Source organism: Schistosoma mansoni, chromosome W (assembly GCF_000237925.1).
Source record: "Schistosoma mansoni strain Puerto Rico chromosome W, complete genome".
NCBI lineage: Eukaryota > Metazoa > Platyhelminthes > Trematoda > Strigeidida > Schistosomatidae > Schistosoma > Schistosoma mansoni.
The window spans coordinates 45471496-45490668 of record NC_031502.1 but is presented as its reverse complement, the minus strand read 5'-3'; the positions used below and the strand labels follow the sequence as shown (position 1 = coordinate 45490668).

At 42.6% G+C, this 19173-nt stretch overlaps 1 protein-coding gene across 2 annotated transcripts; it reads left to right on the top strand.

Annotated features, from left to right (window-relative positions):
- Positions 1 to 12192: 12192 nt before the first annotated feature.
- On the top strand, positions 12193 to 14021 carry Smp_074500.1 (proteasome subunit beta 2 (T01 family); the record flags this gene model as incomplete). Of its 2 annotated transcripts, XM_018789876.1 has the most annotated exons (4): positions 12193 to 12406; positions 12441 to 12511; positions 12547 to 12639; positions 13762 to 13989. In XM_018789876.1, the coding sequence occupies 4 exons, from the start codon at positions 12193 to 12195 to the stop codon at positions 13987 to 13989; spliced, it is 606 nt and encodes a 201-aa protein (XP_018655276.1). The 2 variants fall into 2 exon arrangements, with proteins under 2 accessions (XP_018655276.1, XP_018655275.1); XM_018789877.1 differs by having other exon boundaries at positions 12404 to 12511; positions 13762 to 14021.
- Positions 14022 to 19173: the final 5152 nt, after the last annotated feature.

Below are 19173 nucleotides of genomic sequence, written 5' to 3'. Positions count from 1 at the left end.
GCTGATAGCAACATTCGAGTTATCATGATATGACAAACTACTCTAAAATAACCCCCATCTCAAGATCAATAAAACTTTCGTAAATTTTTCATCAGGAAGATTGGGGAATTAGCCCACTACCAAAACGTATTCCTCCAGAATACGTGCAATGATCTATTTATTTTCGAGTCCCATGATGTGGGAATACTGAAATTCACATCAATATATATATATATATATATATATATATATATATATGTCTCACTTGTTCAAAAGTTTAACACAAACACTCCCTAGTTAGCGCCAGATGGGTGAAAACACTGAAATCTGAAACATTTGGACGAAATTTCATCCCTCTAGTTCACTTAAGATCGAATTGTTCTTAGTAAGGATTGCGCCAGAGGACAACAGGTACATGTACATTTCTGAACCTAAACCAGTAGTCGACTTACAATTATTTGCATTACTATGTCTAAACACAAAGTTGAGAATGTTTAGAAGGCGTTTGTACGGAATATTGGGAGCACTCAGACGGTATATATGGGATACAAATCTATGCTTTCATCACATGTCAATCCTGCACCCGAAAAAATGTGGTGAATAAACCCAAAACCAGTGAAAACTTTTGGGCAATTCCTAAACTAAGTGAAATTTGAGTGAATTCTGGATAAAAAATCTCAGACCTGGGAAGATTTTGAGATCTCTATTGTATTTCCCTAAAATCTATACCAAATTGATCAATTTTGTCTAAAAGTCGGAAGCTTAATATAGTACAAAATGATTTTTCGAACTGTAATGAGACAGCCAGCAGCTCGGACTCTTTTTGTCAACAATAAATAGATTTTATAGATGAGTTAAACTTCATAACGCCAGTTTATTAAAAGCGGATATGTATGCTGACTGACAAAAACCTAACCACGCGCTTTGGCTGGACGCCAGAATAAATGATTCATAGTAACGCATCCAATGCAAATCCCGACTTCTACAATTTCGCATCAGCAATGAAAATTTGATGCTTATTTATGATCTCTCTAGACATTTTATATATATGTTTGATCTTCTGTTGTCCTAGTTTCAGCTTCAGTTTGAAGAGTACAGAATGCTAGGTAGCCTCAATTAGTCCTGGTAGTTGTGATTTTTCTTTTGACCCAGATTTCTTTTGAATGCATCAACATGTGTAGGTTCAATCCCTTGTTAAGGTCATAAGTTCTATTCGTTAATTATAAATTATAGGAAAGTCAATAGTCGGCTGACAAACAATCTGTTCCGAGCTTGTGGACTTTTTCAGAGTGTCCTCAGAAATACTCTGTTCTGAAAGACAAAATAAGTAAGGGACTGCTCTATGTAAACCCACCGTTACGTATTTTAAAAACTTTGGACAAGTCACTTCTGGTTCTTCTACATGACAATAGATATCGGTTTACTTTGTAGCTGTCAATAAATCCCCAAAATCAATAGGTCTGTAGGTGTTCGACATTGGATGCTGACCACACCAGTTTTAGTGGACTCATTTAGCTGGAAGCCCTCGGTCATGCATTCGTACCAGATGATATTTCAGAAGGGCATGCGAAACATCTTCTACAATGATTAGCCAGATTAGACCAGTCACTTCTCGACATATTGATAACCCATCAAATCTATCTTCCAACCTCCTCGCTTCTGACTTTTGATTTCACTGGGTGGGCGCGACTCGATTATTGAAAGTGTTACTGGTAAAGTGTTGTCGAACTACAATACTGGTGGTATCTTAAACTTTAACTAGTTGCTCATTATACGGTAATTCCTAGAATCAGTTTGTTTGCACTTATTTGGAGTTATGTACAAGAGAAATGACCAACAATTACCTTAAACTGCAGGTACAAAAGCGTGTATTAGAAAAACAGCCTGTAGCCTATCATTGAAATATGACGCTCAAAAGAGGTGGCGTCAGGTATGATTCAGTAAGGTGTTTTACTTCGTCATCTAGCCTATTCTTTTGCGAATGCTGAGGTATACTGTTGCGGAGACTGCTGCCACGATGATGATCTTTGTCCTCACTTGTTGCCGCATAAGAGATATTATATATGTGATTGCTAAGTAATTATATATAAATATATATTTAGTACAGTTTTAAGTTTTCAGCAAACGATATTTTAAAAAGTTTATCATTCTTCTTTCTACACTAAAAAGAACAACCAATTACTGCATAAGGATATATATTCAACAATTAAACCTATGAATTGAAATAAAATGATTTTGAGAAAATAAAATATGTACAAATGTTGATTAGTAACATGTCCATGACCATATCAATCCTTAAAACCTGTTCGTCACCATATATATATCATCAATTTCCTCAACATAGAAAAGTATTTTCTTCAAAGGGGAGAAAGAAAAATTAGTAACATACAGGGATCTACATATTGTAAAAGTAGAATTCGAGTGTTTCTAGGTTAGATCCCTCCATAGGCCAAATATCAGGAGGCAATTGATGGTCGTAGCAAGATTTACTTGTTGACGAGCTCGTGGTATCGAGAGAACACCGAAGTTTACAAGTGGGACTACTGAGCGTGCACGAGTTCGTGCAAGGCCACAAACCAACGGAAAAGTGTCTTTTTTGGAACACTTAAACAAACAGGTATAGTATAACCATCACTGATACACTTGGTTATTATAATAATTGTTTCCGTTACTCTTCATAATAGTAAGTCGCTAAAAGGGCCCCCCGCTAGAAAGGGTTTAAACTTTCAGTACGTGGCGGATTCGTTCGTGGAACTGATTGGCAAACATGCGGCTGTAGGACGAAAGCGTTAACTAACAGGTAGTGGTGGTTGATCATCGAGTTGTCACCGAAGGTCTTCTATGTAGAACGGTACCAGGAATAACATGCTATATTTTTTGCTCGATTTATAGTATCCTACCAGAGTTGTTTGTATACAGTATCTGAGGCTTACTTTCGTAGGAGTTCGAACCAGAAAACGCTGAGAACATAGGACGGAAGTACATTGGGCCATGAAACTAGGAGTGACCATAGCAATCAGGTTCGAGACCATACGTATGCCAGACATATTCGGAGCCAGGAACATCGACTGACTGCGTTGACAAGAGCGCGAGCGATCAGGCCAAGATTGACTGAAGTCGCCGGTACCAACAGGACGATGGTCGGAGGCGTGGGCTCAGGACAAAAAGAAATCAAAGAAAAAGGGAAAGGTGTAGCATACATGTAGTATGGGGATAGAGTGCTGTTTCGTATCCGTTACTGATTGAGAGGTTAGTCGCGAAAGCATACGGGTAGGCGTATTCGGCGACTGGAACGTGAGACGGTAGTCTCGTTTGTACCTCATGAGACTGCAGTCTCATCCAAAGTCAAGGGCAGCGTGGTCCACTGATCTGGACATGAGACTGAAGTCTTGTCCGTAGATGGTGCAGATGACACGTGCTGTTGACTGGGTCATGAGATTGAGGTCTCTGATGTAAATATAGGGATCCCGCTGGTTTGTTTGATGAGTCTAGCATTGGGTCTCGATTTATTAAGTAGGGCGATTTCATCGACGTGTAATTGAAACGATCAATGCTGACCATCCCGACGCGTTCGTGTCGGCCAACTTTGAGGGACTTTTCGTGGTTGGAAACCACGTGAAAAGGTCCTTCGCAAGGCTGTCGCAAATGTTTGTGTACTGAATCTTACTTACTTACTTAGGCCTGTTACTCTCAATGGATCATAGGGTGTCGACCAGCATTCTTCAACCCACTCTGACCACATCCTTCCTTTCTAGCTCAACCCAATTTTCGTTCATTTTTCTCATGTCTGTCTCCATTTCTCAGCGTAATGTGTTCTTTGGTCTTCCTCTTTTTCTTTGCCCATCAAGATTCCGTGTGAGGGTTTGCCCTGTGACTTAGTTGGGTGATTTCCTCAATTTGTGTCCTATCCACTTTGAGAGGTACTTCCCGGTATTAAAGGGATTTAGAATGTTGTGCTTCTGCACAGGAGTAATCGCTTGCATGGGCGGCGGCCATAGCAGGGAGATCGAGCACCGGCAAAGCAACTGCATTTATCTGGATACGTGACAGTGCATCGGCAACACAGTTCGACTCACCTTTAACGTGACAAAGGTCTGTAGTGAACTGAAAGATATAGCCCAAATATCTGCACTCTCGTGGTGAATAGCGGTCAGACTTGGTATGCAGAGCATACGTTAACGGTTTTTGGTCAGTGGATAAGATGAAATGGTGACCTTCTACTGCGTACTAGAAGTGTTTGATGGCACAGTAGGCTGTCAGCCGTTCTCGACCAAAAGCGCTACATATCACCTCTGTTGTAGTGAGGCGTCGTTAGAAAAATTCGAGAGGTTGCCAACTTCCGATGTTATGTTGGATAACAGCCCCTATAGCAAAATCCGATGCATCGACCGCTATACTAGGCGTGGCTGATGGGTCAGGATGAGTGAGGATTGTGACTTGAGCTAGAACCATTTTGATCTCTGAAAATATAGTACATGCGGCATCGTTCAATTACAATTTGCGCGGATTGCCGCGAAGTAAGCCGGTTAATGGTATTAACTGTTCTGCCGCGTTTGGGATGAAACGCCGGGAAATGCCTTCAGTTATTTGGGTTTGGACGGTACGGTGTGCTTCATTATTGCACGTACTTTGTCCTCATGGATTAAAATATCCTCTTACTTAATAGTGTGACGTGAGAATTTTACTTCTGGTTTGCCAAGCTTACACTTGTCCGGGTTGATGATGATAAATGTCCATAGATACTGTTGTCGGTTGCTCAGGTTGACCGTAAGCTGTCGTGTACCATAGGTAGGGGTGACTGGGCCATTCTCAGAGAGTATTCGAAGCATTGTAGCTTGAGACTTCCTATTACCAATAGGTACTACAGAAACTTGGACACCTGTATCTACTAGATACTTAGAGTTAGTGCGATAGTCGTGCACATAAAATAAACGGCCGGCATGAGTTCAGGGGCCGGCAAGTACGGCCGCATTTACTCGCCGGCGCGAGAGTTTCCTGCCTTGTATGAGCAAGGGGCTCGGTAGTGGCGAGCACCGCACCCAGATAAACAGTGGAACCAGCATAAATCAGTACCCGCTTCCGAAACCGCCTTTTGGTGTGACTCGAAGACACCTGCTTAGGGCGAGTGGTTACAGCTTTACGGGAGCGTGGCGTGACTATTGAGACGTAGGGTTCTGGTATATTGTAAAGGTCTCGGAATTGAGACGAACATGAATACAACCACCCGTCTCACCCTGCGTCGAAAGGCGACTAACGTGGAGATCTGCGTTCGAGAGCGACTTTGAAGCAACTATATAGTTGTCTCAGATGCCGGTCCTTTCCAATATCTCATCTGCTATGAGGGATAACTGGGTAGGTTGTGTATCATCGAGCAGGGCCATAATCGTTGGTTATATGTGCTGGTAGGCGTTGGAGCCATAATTTCTTGACGATTTCAGAATCGGCTGACGTGGGTCCTGCGAGAGATTGCAGGCACGTGAGGTGATTGCCCGGTTTTGCGTCACCCAGGGGGTGACGTGGTAATAATGTCTTCAATCCTTCCTCCGTAGATGGAAGGAAATGTCTGAGGATCACCTCCATGTGACGATCATAGACGTTAGATACATCGAGGTTAAGGAAAACCTCACGAACAGCAGCAGTGGGATCCCTGGAGCGCAAAATGACAGTTATCGTTTAATATCAACAAGTGCGGGCTTGTGCATTTGGGAAAGTATCCCTACGAACTGCAAAGTAGAGTCCAGACACCAAATGAGTACACGATCTGGAAATCAATTACACAAGAAAGCCACAATTTGAAGAGCATGCCCCCTCTATTATTTTAAAAGCTAGACGGCTAATTTGTTTCATAACGAAAAATTTCCTCACAACAGAGGCTAAGCTCACTCTTTACAAAAATATGTGTACGACAATCCCTTAAATACTGCTCTTTTATCTTCTCTAATATGAATACCACAGACAAAATAAGGGTAGGTGTTCAAAACTTTTCACATGCCAACTGCTGGGAAGTGACTCCACTCTCGATTACATAGGGAGATGTAAGCCCCTCTCTTTAGAATCTTTGTGGCACTGTAGGCTAAGGAACAATCTGATATTTCTCTACCAAGCAATAAATTGACTCACATTTCTAATCTTCTGCCTAACTATGATCCATGACCCAGCTCATAGACCAAGAAACAATGCACATACACTATTAACCATAAAGCACCAAAAACAAATGCTTTGTAAGTTTTTTACAGTGAGGTTCAAATGGTTCAAATGGTTGTTTTATTGTGGGTATGTTGGTATGTTTTATTGTGGAACAGGTTGCCAATATCTATCCGTAGGAGCTAACTACATCCACAAGGACATTGAGCAGGTTATTGCTGATAACTGGAATATGATAGAAAGGACTGTTTTTTTATTGTCGTCTTAGAATAACTTACACGTTAGAGTAAGCCATTAACTGAAAACAAATGACCACTACTTTTCTAATGGAGCTAAAATATTAATATATGAAATGACACTGGGAAGACTATCCACTAGATTGGATGGAAATACGTTCACCTTGATATTCACGGCGGAATTAGGTTCAAATTACGAAAACTCTCACAGGCCGCAAGTCAACCTTTTCACAAGATAACTCATATCTCTTTAAGAGGGCACGGAAGATGACTATCCCGAAAATTCCTGAACTCATTGTAGATGTGGAACGTAGGTGATCTAAGTAGATGGCCGAAGAAGAATGATGTGACATTCGAGATTACGCCGGAGGTATACCTCACGGTTATTACCCAACGTGGATTACCCTCTCGTGGTATCCAGGTTCTAAGGTCACTTTGATGACTGTATAAAACAAATACGATGTTACAGGAGAGCTGTATTAGCGAGAATAGGTTGAAGACATAGAGTATGACCACTACCACATGGGCCAGTACATGGAGTGTGATTGACTAATCTGCGTCGACCGTTCTTAAATGGAGATGTCCCATAGAATTTTCAAGGATCAGTGATCTATAGTCCGATGTGGAAACAGTGCCACAACGTCACAATATACCTGATGTGTGAGTTAGCTAAGTATGAATGAGATATCACTGGCCCCACATTGTTAGGCATCTTTATGCTATCTTATGGAAAATTAAAAATGATTGCTTCACGACGCACAGGAGTCTAAGAAACGAATTCGGGTATGAAATACCACCTGTTTCCTCCTCAAATATGATCAGTCAGCTCAGGCGTTACATCATGGTAATTTCAAAGCCGAGAATGAACAAAATAACCGTAACATACGGGCTTTTCTGTCGAGCAATTAGTTTCAAGAATGTACCGATAGCAGAATTGCTGTTTTAGCCTTTAAATGACCCATTAGGAAAAGGCTTGAGCACAAATCGAAGCTTGCTAAAGTTTACGAAAGAAATAAGATTGGTCGATGGTCTGAAGGAAACGGAAAAGTGAATAACTAAAGAACACGTTGCTTCAAGAATCAGAAGCAGATATGAAAAGGATGAATAGCAACTGGAAATCACTGGGAAGGATTGCCCGGGACAGAGTTGGATGGCGATTGATTGTGGGCGGCCCAAGCTCTTCCACGATAGGTAACAGGTGTAAGTAATGACATGAATCTGAATTACTCAACTGTGATCCAATTTTGTAAAGTTTATTTTAGATCTCCCGTGATAGTTGTCCACATTTAAGCATCGACAGTTCGTCGATCACATAACATTAAGCTTGTCGAGCCAAATCTTATTGTTACATACCTGACCATTCAGTTTCAGTTTCAGTTTCAGTTTGGAAAGGACAGGAGGCTTGGTGGCCTGTGTTAGTCCTGGCAATGATGGTCTCTCAGCTGATCCAACTTTCTTTTGAAGGAGTCGACGGATGGAGCCTCAACCACGTGCTGAGGTAATGAATTCCACTCGTTGATTATTCGATGGGAAAGTCGGTAGTCAGCTGACAAGTAATTCGTTCTGGGCTTGTGAACTTTTTTGGAGTGTCCTCGTAGATTTTCTGTTTTGGAAGACAAGAAAAATGAGGGCATATCAGGTGCAAATTTGTCATTTAGCAATTTGAAAACTATAATCAAGTCACCTCTGATTCTTCTATATGACAGCGGGAATAGGTTTAGCTTGGTCAGTCTAGTACCATACGGGAGCTTCGCTATTCCGGGAATCAGCCTAGTTGCTGTTCTCTGAACTCTTTCCAAGAGTTCACTGTCTTTTTTTAGGCAGGGGTTAGCTGCTTGTATACAGTACTCAAGTTTAGGGCGTACGAACACTGTATACAAAGTCAGAAACGTTTTAGCGTCAAGATGCCTAAAAGCCCTGCGTATGGACCATAAAGTCCTAAAACCTTTGGCGGCTATTGCACGGCAGTGTGCAGTAGTCTTTAAGTCTTGACTAACGATGACGCCTAAGTCATTGTGTGCCTGAACAATAGGTAACTCAGTGTTATTCATCGTGTATGTATCTGTACCCTGATGGCCAATATGCATCACAATACACTTGGAAGTGTTTATCGGCAATTGCCAGGTTTGGGACCATTCAGATAATCTCTCCAGGTCATTTTGAAGTTCTAAGCTATCGCTCTTGCTTTGTATCGCTCTCCATATCTTGACATCATCAGCATAGAGTAAGACCGATGACGATAGTAGACGAGGGAGATCATTTACGTACAGGAGGAATAACACTGGCCCCAAAACTGTACCTTGGGGGACTCCACTAAGCACAGTTTCCCAGCTAGACAACTTGGAGTTCACCCTTACTCTTTGTTGACGCCCAACTAGGAAGTCTTTTATCCACATCAATAGATTGCCTCCAATCCCGACATTCCTTAGCTTATATAACAGCCGGTTATGCGGAACTTTGTCGAAGGCTTTGCTGAAATCGATGTAAGCTACGTCTATAGGTAATTTTTGGTCCTTAAGAGCGCACCAGCTTTCACGAGCGACTAATAAGTTTGTGAGACAAGAGTAACCTGTTCTAAAACCATGCTGCTTTTCGGAGAGGATCCGGTTTTCATCGAGATACTTTAACAGTTCCTTCCGAATAATCTTTTCTAAGATTTTAACAACCACACTAGTTAGGCTAATTGGTCGGTAATTCTCAGGCTTATGTTTTGTACCTGTTTTGAAGACTGGACTTACTATGGCGTTCTTCCAGTCTTTTGGTAGACGACCCTGGGTTACGGATAGATTAAAACATACACTTAAAGGGTTCGCAACAAAGTTAGCTAATTCCTTTAGTAACCTAGGATGCAGTTCATCGGGTCCAGTGGATTTACCTATGTCAAGCTTAACTAGCAGACCAAAAACATCGAGTTCTTCAATGGTTACGCTGTCCAGTGCTTGTGTGGGTGGATTTTCATGGACTGGTGAGAAGGGTGTTTCTATGGTGTATACATCGCTAAAGTATTTAGAGAATACTTGAGCTTTGCCAAAGTCATCCTCCACTAGTGATGTGGCAGTACTGTCTCCCCATAATGAAGGAACATTTCTTCTTCTTTTTGTCCTTTGGTTTATATACGAATACAAGCGTTTAGGGCATTCTATGGATTCCCTTACGATTTTCTCTTCGTACAGCTTTCGGGCCTTACGGAGGGTCGAGGCACAGGTATTTCGAGCCTTTTGATACTGAGATTTCGCCTCGTCAGTCCCCAGTAACCTAAATCTGTCCCACATTTTCCTTCTTTTACGGAGAAGGATGCGAACCTCCCTACTGAACCACGGTGGGGAGTTTCTCGGTCTCTTAGGTGTAGTCCAAGGGATGTGGGGGGTGGTAACTTTTAAGTATAAATTCCGGAATACGTCCCAAGCCGTTTCGATTGATGACTCTGGATCTAATTTCCAATCTACTAATGATGCTGATTTCATGATGTCTGCTATGTTTGCTTTCCAGACGTTAGGTCTGGATTGAGCTGAAGCGTACTCGTGATCGACAGTTATATGGAAGTCAAAGCTTAAAACTGCATGATCACTTTTGCCTAGGGGTGGCATGTAATCCAGGTTTGCAACATCATCCTCATAATGAGTCAATATAAGATCTAGTAAGGATGATGCAGAACCCGGGTCGTACCTAGTTGCTTCCTTCACGTGTTGCACTAGAGCACAAGTGATTATCGCATCAACTAGTTCCTGTTCGAAGGAGTTTGCTGACGATTCAGTCCGAAGATTTCCCCAGTCCACCATGGGTGCATTGAAGTCCCCTAAGATTAGACATCGATCACTTCGTGATAAAGTGTTGAGACTGCTTAGCAGGACCTCGTTTGCCTCACAGCTTGGACTGCGATAGATCAAACTAAGTAGTAACTCTTGTCCCCTGCATTTCAGGCGGCAGCAAACTAATTCATACGTCCCACTCTCATGGGATACACTGTCGATAATGGTGAATGGAATAGCATTCCTAATGAATAGAGCTACTCCCCCTCCTTTACGCGTTTGTATTCTATCGGCCCTTACCAATGTAAAACCCTCGAAATCAAGTTCACTACTATCTATAGACGGCGTCAGCCATGTTTCTGTGACTGCGATTATGTCTGGCCTAGTTGAGTCAATCTGTACACCTAGTTCCGGTAGCTTATTTAGTAAGCTCCGGGCGTTGGTATAACAGATCCGAAGCCTATTTAGGTGGCCTCGTGCTTCACCCAGAGTGGCTTCGGCATCATCCTCTGTCGAAGCCTCACAACCCGAAAATTTACAATTTTCAGGTCTTTTTCGCCAGCGTCTAATCTGAGCTGTAGTTCCTTTTCGGCTTCCCGTCTTTTAACACGGTCCGCCAACGGTAAGTCCTTACGGAGAAAAACTCCTGAACCCTTTAATTTGTGTCCATTTTCTAAGATTAAGTCGCGTTCGTTTGAGGATTTGAAAACGACTTTGAGTAGTCTAGACTGATTTGGTTTCAGATGCGCTAGATTTCCTAATCTATACACCTTTAGCAAGGTGACTCCGGGGATGTTTTTGGGCATAACTTGGTTGAGTAGTTGTTTTATCAACACAATGTCATGCTCAAAACGAGCTTTCGGTTCTAAGTTGTCACTCTCCTTGACTCTATGGAGAATGACTGATCTGTCGCTGTGATCAGACCTCGGCTTGTCGACCCTTTTGGTGGGGGTATGACTTCCTTTTACGTCATTTTGGCGTTTTTTTCTTACGACCCGTACCCAATCGCCAACGTTCTTTGGAGTGGTAACCACATTCGCGTCAGGCGTACTGTGGGATTCCGGAAGAGTCAGGACGACTTGGGAGATCGGGTCATCTTTCGCGCTGGAAACCGATCGAGCCTTGCGGTTTCGGCTTCCTGAAGTTCCCTTCTGGGTACCATTTTTGATACGAGGGACAGAAGAGACTTTTTTGCGCGAGTTTCTGGTTGTAACAGTCCTCTTTGGAGGATGTTCTTCCTCCTTAGTAGGGTGTGGGTCGGCAGTTTTTGGACTCACTTGGGCCTGCCTTGTGTCAATCTGCGTGTCGACAGATTGAGTTCTGACTGATGTATCCCGACCGCGCTTGCCGAGACACTTTTTTGCGGCATTTACTATTGAAATGGCCTCGGTTAGCAGGCTATTTGCATCCAAACAGCACTGTTGACATAGCCATACACACCCATTTTTACTAAACCGCTTGAAAGCTGCAGGTGTTAGATTCGTGCAAACATCGTGGTACCAACCTTTGCACTCATCGCACTGCATGCCGCTATCAACAGGATATCGACATCCTGGGCGGTGGCAAATGCTTTTGTTGCATCTTCCAGTCATTTTAGGATGCGAAAGTGAGTGTTGACTATAAGTAGAAAAAAAACTATAAACAGTTAGGACCAAAGTACTAACAGACACAATGGGAAAAAAAGGTACTCTGGAGTACCGACGATAAAACTATTTAGGATACCAAAGATGATACTCTAATAGAATACTTTAACTGAAAGAAATTCAATCAAAGTATAAAAACAGTAGTCTTGATACGTTAATAACGATCAAAACAATAGAATTTACTCAACGAGGAAAAATACCACTGTCCTTTTTAAAAAAAAAAAAAAAAAAAAAAAAAAAAAAAAATGATTTGGAAATCAGTACAATCTTACAACACAGCAAATAACACAATCAATTTTCCTCCCTATTTTCAAGTTAGAGTCATTCAACTAAACACCTAGGAAATGTTTCATAAAGATGATCTGATTTTTGTCCTTGCTATTAAGGTCGGGTAGGGCCCGGTCCACTTGAATCATTTGACTCATCAGCGTTAGGAAAGTCATGGAGTGTATAATAGGGATCAAGATGAACGATTTTGTGTTACTGGCAGCAGACATGCGGTGTGCCCACTCAATTCTTACCATTAAACATGATGAGCTCAAGATGTTCAAATTTAGTAAACGAGTGCTAGCTGCTGTATGTGGTGAATCTGGTGACACTTCTCAGTTTTCCGAGTTCATTCAACAAAACATGCAGCTATACGAAATAAGAAATGGTTAGTCGTGTCGCACCACTTACTTTGCTTCAAGGATATGAGTTAACTCCTAGTGCAGCTGCTAATTTTACCAGGAACAATATGGCAGAATCCCTGCGTAGTCGAGTAAGATGGAATGTCATAAACTTTTTATAGTTCAGTCTCCGTACTTTGTCAATTTGCTTATAGCCGGCTTCGACCTTCAGACCGGCCCTGAGCTGTATTATTTGGACTATTTGGCCTCTCTCATTAAGGTGGGTAGACGTAATTTCGATATTTGTTCCCTATGAAATTGCCACATACTATAATGAATGTAATTATTCAACATTAAAAAACTAAATGCTAGTTAGTTAGATCCAAAATATTTGGATGCATTTTTATGTAGGGCAGAGTTTCGGTTTAATGAGGTTAAGTAACCATCTCGGTTAAAGAAAGAACTAATGTTATTAGCATAATGAACAAAACTAGTTTGATAACCTTCATGAATACTCCCAAGTGGTAGCGTTTTATTGTAACCACATAAAGCTATCTGAGTTCTGTAAGTTAAGTGATTTACAGGCAAAGCTAGTGTTCATATCTTGTTCGACTTTCGTTTAATTGTGGACTAGTTCCACAATAGTTAGGCAACGGATTTACCGGTCATAAAAAAAGACAATTATGCTTAAAAAATCGAAGCAACTGAAAACAGAAATAATCCTAACATTCTTTTTGAGAGTGACGTCGGACGTTAAGCTGAATGACCAAATCCGCCAAAAATAGGAATGAAATCTATATGCTAAACAATTGTCTAATTATATTAAAGTGTTGAGTATAGATTTACAGAGTATCAACGCGAGGCATGTGTTATGAATTGTATCTGAACTATGGTATGTGAAGGAATATATGTTTACCCAGTCGTTATGTGGAAGTATTGACCATATATAGACCTGGGGCATGGTCGTGACAAACTAGTCATTCTGATCGATAGGCACAAATTGAGCTTGTCGGAACACATACGAACTAAGAATAAATGCACAGATAAATTCGGTTTTGTGAATACTGGCATGTTCATCGGAATTATCACCAAAGTTTGTCTAAATGGTCGCTAAGAATCTGATATACAGTTTATCTACTCATAGGAATTTTATCTATTTCAACACAAATATTGGTACAAAGGGGCACCAGATATATATGCGCCACACAAATCTCATTTAATTTGTGTGAGAGCTGTGATACTGCCCAGGTGCGCAAAAGATGTCTAACAGCTAATCATTTATTCATTACTGTTTGAAGGAGATTATTCACATTCAGGTACAGCGCTCAACACACACTTCTGATCTGTCTTAATTTATGTCTCAGGATCATGTATACCTTTATTGTTTCTTTGCTTCCTTCAGGTACCTTTCGCAGTTCATGGATACGGGGCTCTTGTTGCTTTGAGTATCTTAGACCGTATGCACCGTCCAGATATGACTGTAAATGAAGCTGTCGCACTTTTGCGTTTGTGTATTCAGGAAGTTCAAAAACGTCTAGTTATAAATCTTGATCGGTACATGGTCCGTATTGTTACTAAAGATGGCATCGAGGAGCTACCCGACCTGACTGATTTTGCTGTAAAAGAATAAATTTTCTAAAATAAATTTCTTACGCCTTGTAGAACTATCGTTTCGTTGTCTGATACTTAAAAAAAACATTAAGTTGGATTCGTGTCATGTGATTAAGCATCGTTGTATTAGGTTTTATTACCTAGTAGAAAACCTTAAAAAAGTTATGGACCTGCAGCGTTGCTTTTATGATTTTTAGTTAATATATTGCCCGCAAAAATTGTGCAACTTTATTTTGTTGGATTTTATCAATCAACAAAGTACATAAACTATTGTAACCCATGGATCACTGAATGAAGAAACTATCAATAAGATCATTTAGACAGATGTATGCCTACTTTTACCAAACAACCCGAATGGGATGTCAATATAAGACACCTGTTTCTTAAAGAAGTAGGAAAAGCCATTGCAAATCTAAAGAGAGAGCAGCATGTGCTGATGGATTAAACCCTAAGGTTTTTAAGGTTGACTGACATATTACCTGAAATCTGCGAATCAGACTTAGTCTCTCGTGACTGGTCTCGATCGCTGATCGTTCCATTTTATGAGGAAGGACAAAAGTCCTCTTATAATTAGCACAGAAGAATCGGTCTGACTAACATAGCTTCTAAAATATTAGCCTTAATAATACTACGTCACTCAACTAGTGCTCGTTGAGAGCAAACATGAGAAAACCAGGCTGGTTGAAAAGTTGAGTGTGAATGTGTAGACTAAATATCCATCATTCGCTGGGTTTTGAAGCATGAGCATACTTTTTGACGTCTAACTACAGTTACATTTTCAGTATGGGGTTGTAGAGATTGTCTGATTTCAATTCGATCATGAATCTATCTAAATTAGACAACTAGTGAAAATCTGGAAGCACTGAACGGCCGTTTCATCCTACCATATGACTCAGCGTCGCGGATGCGCGATCCTACGACAGAGACTCGAACCCAGGACCTTCGGTCTCGCGCGCGAACGCCTAGCCGTTCGGATTTTTAGCAGTCTGTCATTAAAAGGCATACCAAAGAAGTACATTACGTTTATACAGGCTCCCTACTCGAGTCAAAGTTTATGGCGAACTGTCATCATTATTTTTGACCTCAAGTGGTGTTCGTCAGGGCTGTCTAATTTTTACATTCTCTGTGAATTCGTCACAAATATCCTTTAAGAGATAACACTCTTATAATGTGACTTCGAGAGTTGATTATCTACCTGGAGATTTAATTGTTGACCTAGGATACGAAGATGATATAGTTCTATTTGGTGAAGCCTGACAAAATTCAGTCTTCTGACCACCTAAGCTACAGTGCAAGCGTGAAAGAAAACAATATAAATTATAACTAGAGCCTTTTAATGAGACCCAATTACTGTAGAATAAGAATAATGTTAATTGAAATGTAGTATTCAAGTGAAAAGTCAGATAATTTGACTAAGAATAATATACTGAATACAATACCCATTTGTTTGACGTAATTACGAAGCAAAAAACTAAGACCAATCTTAGTAAGTGTAGAGGCTAATTTCCTCTATATCTGCCCCCAAATGTCCTGGTACGGCCGAGAGTGGGGAGAGTCCGCCCTCTCTCTCGAAATGCTCTCACATGGCCACGCGAATATATAGCCTCTGCCAGGGAATTCCTACTCACTGCCTTCTCGTGGCGGGGGTGTTGCTTACGAAATTGAGAGGACGAAAAGCGAATGTCCGGCGCTATAACCGGGTTGGTGGGCAAGGCGAGTCCACCTAGGGGAGTTGGAAAACCCTGATTCTAAACCAATGGTGCACATGGGCTCCAGTATCCTGATGGAACGAATGGCGAATGAACCTGTTGTTGGTCACCGGCTACCATGGGACTGCATCTCCTCACGATGCTCCACTGCCTTGTGGATTAGACCTCTAGGTCAAAGGCTCGGAGTGTGGCACCCTAAGAAAACCACCTGCTTCGGTTTGGGCACCCGGGCAGTATCACAGCCCTCTCGCAAATAAATGAAATGGAACATTCAGCTGACAATTATATTCTCGTTCATACAAGAAACAATTCAATTTGCATTATTATTATTACTATTATTATTATTATTATTATTATTATTATTATTTACCATATCGCTAATTCACCCCCTTTTATCCCCAATTTGTGTAACCTTACTTTTCAACTTATGCAGCAGCTCGCTCTTGGTGGAAAATCTGTCCTACCTAAACGATCTCCAGTCACTGTCTGGTTGAAAGTGAATGCTTCCACCGATTACGAATACTGAAGCAGTCTTTCTGAAACCACGTACGCCGTTCAAGCTGGCTTCCTTCAACGTTCGCACATTAATGCAGATCAGACAACAGATAGGGCTGGCTATGTCTTTGGAAGGTCTTAATGTTGACGTTTGTTGTCTATCCGAGACCCGTATTCAAGACTCTAGTGAAGTACTACAAATCCGCTCTCCATCTGTCGCGTCGAAAAGCTTGTTTCACGTGCGCTTATCCGGGGACCCTGTGGCATCTTCGTCTGGTCTTGCTGGCGTTGATGTCGCACTAAGCGCTAGAGCTGAGGCAGCACTAATCGATTGGATCCCCATTAGCAGTCGGTTATGTGCTGTTAGATTAGAAAGTTCCATCAAAGTGAGAAGAAATCGGCGTGAGAATCGGTGTCTTTTCGTCGTCTCCGCCTATGCCCCGACAGATTGAAGCCCGGATGCAATCAAGGATGAGTTTTACCATCAGTTAACAGTTCTTCTCCAGAAAGCGCGTTCGACAGATATTGTAGTACTAGCCGGAGACTTGAATGCACAGGTCGGGCGTCTAGGCACAGAAGAGAGTCGTTTAGGTGGCCGATGGGGACTTGTTGGTCACAGGACAGATAACGGGGACCGTTTGTTGCAACTGTGCACAGACCACAACCTGTTTCTGGCCAGCACTAACTTCCGGCACAGTCATCGCCGGTGTGCCACCTGGTGTTCTCCCTCTGCATCCCAAGCCTGGACTCAGATTGACCACATCGCGATCAGCTACCGCTGGCGTGGTTGTGTACAAGACTGCCGCTCCTTTTGCAGTACCTATCTGGAGTCTGATCATGCCCTGGTCTGCGCCAATCTCACCTTACTTTTCAGTGGCCGAAGGATTGACCACCACCAACGGATCGATGTTAGTAAACTGGCTGCAACTTCTGTTGCAAGTAAGTATCGAGCGGAGCTAGCTTCTAGGCTAGCTACCATCCCACCGAAAAGTATAAATGAGCATTGGTTGCATCTTCACGACGCCATGAAAATGGCGAGTAAAGCCGCTTGCGGCTTCGCGAAACGCCCCGCTTACAAGCACTGGCTCCTTACAACTGATGGAAGCCCGTCGGTCTACTCCGGGTGACCGTGAGTATGACCACAAACGAAGGCTGTTACGTAATGAAATTGGGCAAAGCTTGCGTAAGGACCGAGAAGCCTGGTGGTCGGAGCGTGCTAATGAGCTGGAAGCAGCAGCTGCATCTGGTAACTGCCGGAAGCTCTTCCAACTCATCCGAGCCACTGGCAGCAAGAAGTCTGGTGTGAGTGAAACAATCTACGAGGATGACGGGATGCCAATCACTAACATCTCTCGACGTCTTGGACGATGGGCTGAATTTTTCGAAGGGCAGTTCAACTGGCCTGCTGCTCCGGCAACATCGACCAGTTTGTCCTGCCCCCCATGGCCGGTGACGACTGATCCACCAAACGAGGCGGAAGTCCGCAAGGAACTCCAACTCTTGAAACGTTACAAATCACCTGGCCCAGACGACTTACCTCCGGCTCTTTTTAAAGATGGTGGTGACTTTCTGGCTAAGGAACTGACTGTGTTGTTTGCAAAGGTTTGGGAGGAAGAAAGTGTTCCAACATCATGGAATGAGTCGATAGTCGTCCCTATCTTTAAGAAGGGTTCACGTTGTTCCTTTAATAACTATCGGGGGATAAGTCTACTTCCGATTGCGTCCAAACTATTGGCTTCTGTCATTCTTTGTAGGTTGTTTAAAACCCGAGAACGCTTGACTCGCGAGGAGCAGGCTGGTTTTCGTTCTGGTCGAGGATGCATTGATCACATCTTCACCCTCCGCCAAATGTTAGAACACCGTCATACTTATCGCAGGCCAACAATCATAGTGTTTATTGATATCAGTGCTGCCTTCAATTCGTTGGACATGTCTGTTCTCTGGGATTGTCTATTGAAGAAGGGTGTGCCTGAGAAGTTCATTAACATCTTAAAGGCCCTGTATACGAACACCTCAGGCAGAGTGAGGGCATACAACCACCTTTCTCCCTTGTTCCATTCGAGCAGTGGGGTTAGGCAGGGTTGCCCAATCTCACCATTCCTCTTCAACTTTGCCATCGACGACATCCTGGAAACAGCTCTGATGGAAGTAATGGCGGTGTGGATATGTTGCCTGGAGAACGAATTATCGATCTAGAGTATGCGGATGATATTGTCTTACTGTGCGATAATGCCCAAGGCAATCCACACTTAATCAGTTGGCAATCAGTGTCCGCAGGTACGGCATGTGCTTTGCACCCTCCAAGTGCAAAGTACTCCTACAAGACTGGCAGGATTCTCATCCTGTACTCACCCTGGATGGTGAGCAGATTGAAGTAGTTGAGAAGTTCGTGTATCTAGGCAGCTATATAAGTGCTGGTGGTGGCGTGAGTGATGAGATTGATGCACGTATAATGAAAGCCAGAGCGGCTTATGCCAATCTGGGCCATCTTTGGCGCCTTCGTGATGTTAGTCTGGATGTAAAAGGTCGGATCTACAACGCGTCGGTGAGAGCAGTTTTGCTCTATGCTTGTGAAACCTGGCCTCTCCGAGTTGAGGATGTCAGACGACTCTCTGTGTTCGATCATCGTTGTCTCCGAAGGATTGCTGACATTCAGTGGCAACACCATGTTAGTAATGCAGAGGTTCGGCATCGTGTGTTCGGGCGCAGAGACGATAATTCGATTGGTGTCACCATCTTGAAACACCGACTTCGGTGGCTTGGACATGTTTTACGAATGTCGTCCCAGAGACTTCCACGTCGTGCATTATTTGCCGACTCTGGGACTGGTTGGAAAAAGCGGAGAGGAGGTCAGTGTATGACATGGTGTCGTGGCATGAAAGAGAGCTGCAAAGGGCTAGCTTCTGTTGGTCCTTCACGACTCCCTGGCTGGGGTCCGAGAGATGGTGCAACACAGTGGCTAGAGACGTTATCAGATATGGCTCAGAATAGAAGCCAGT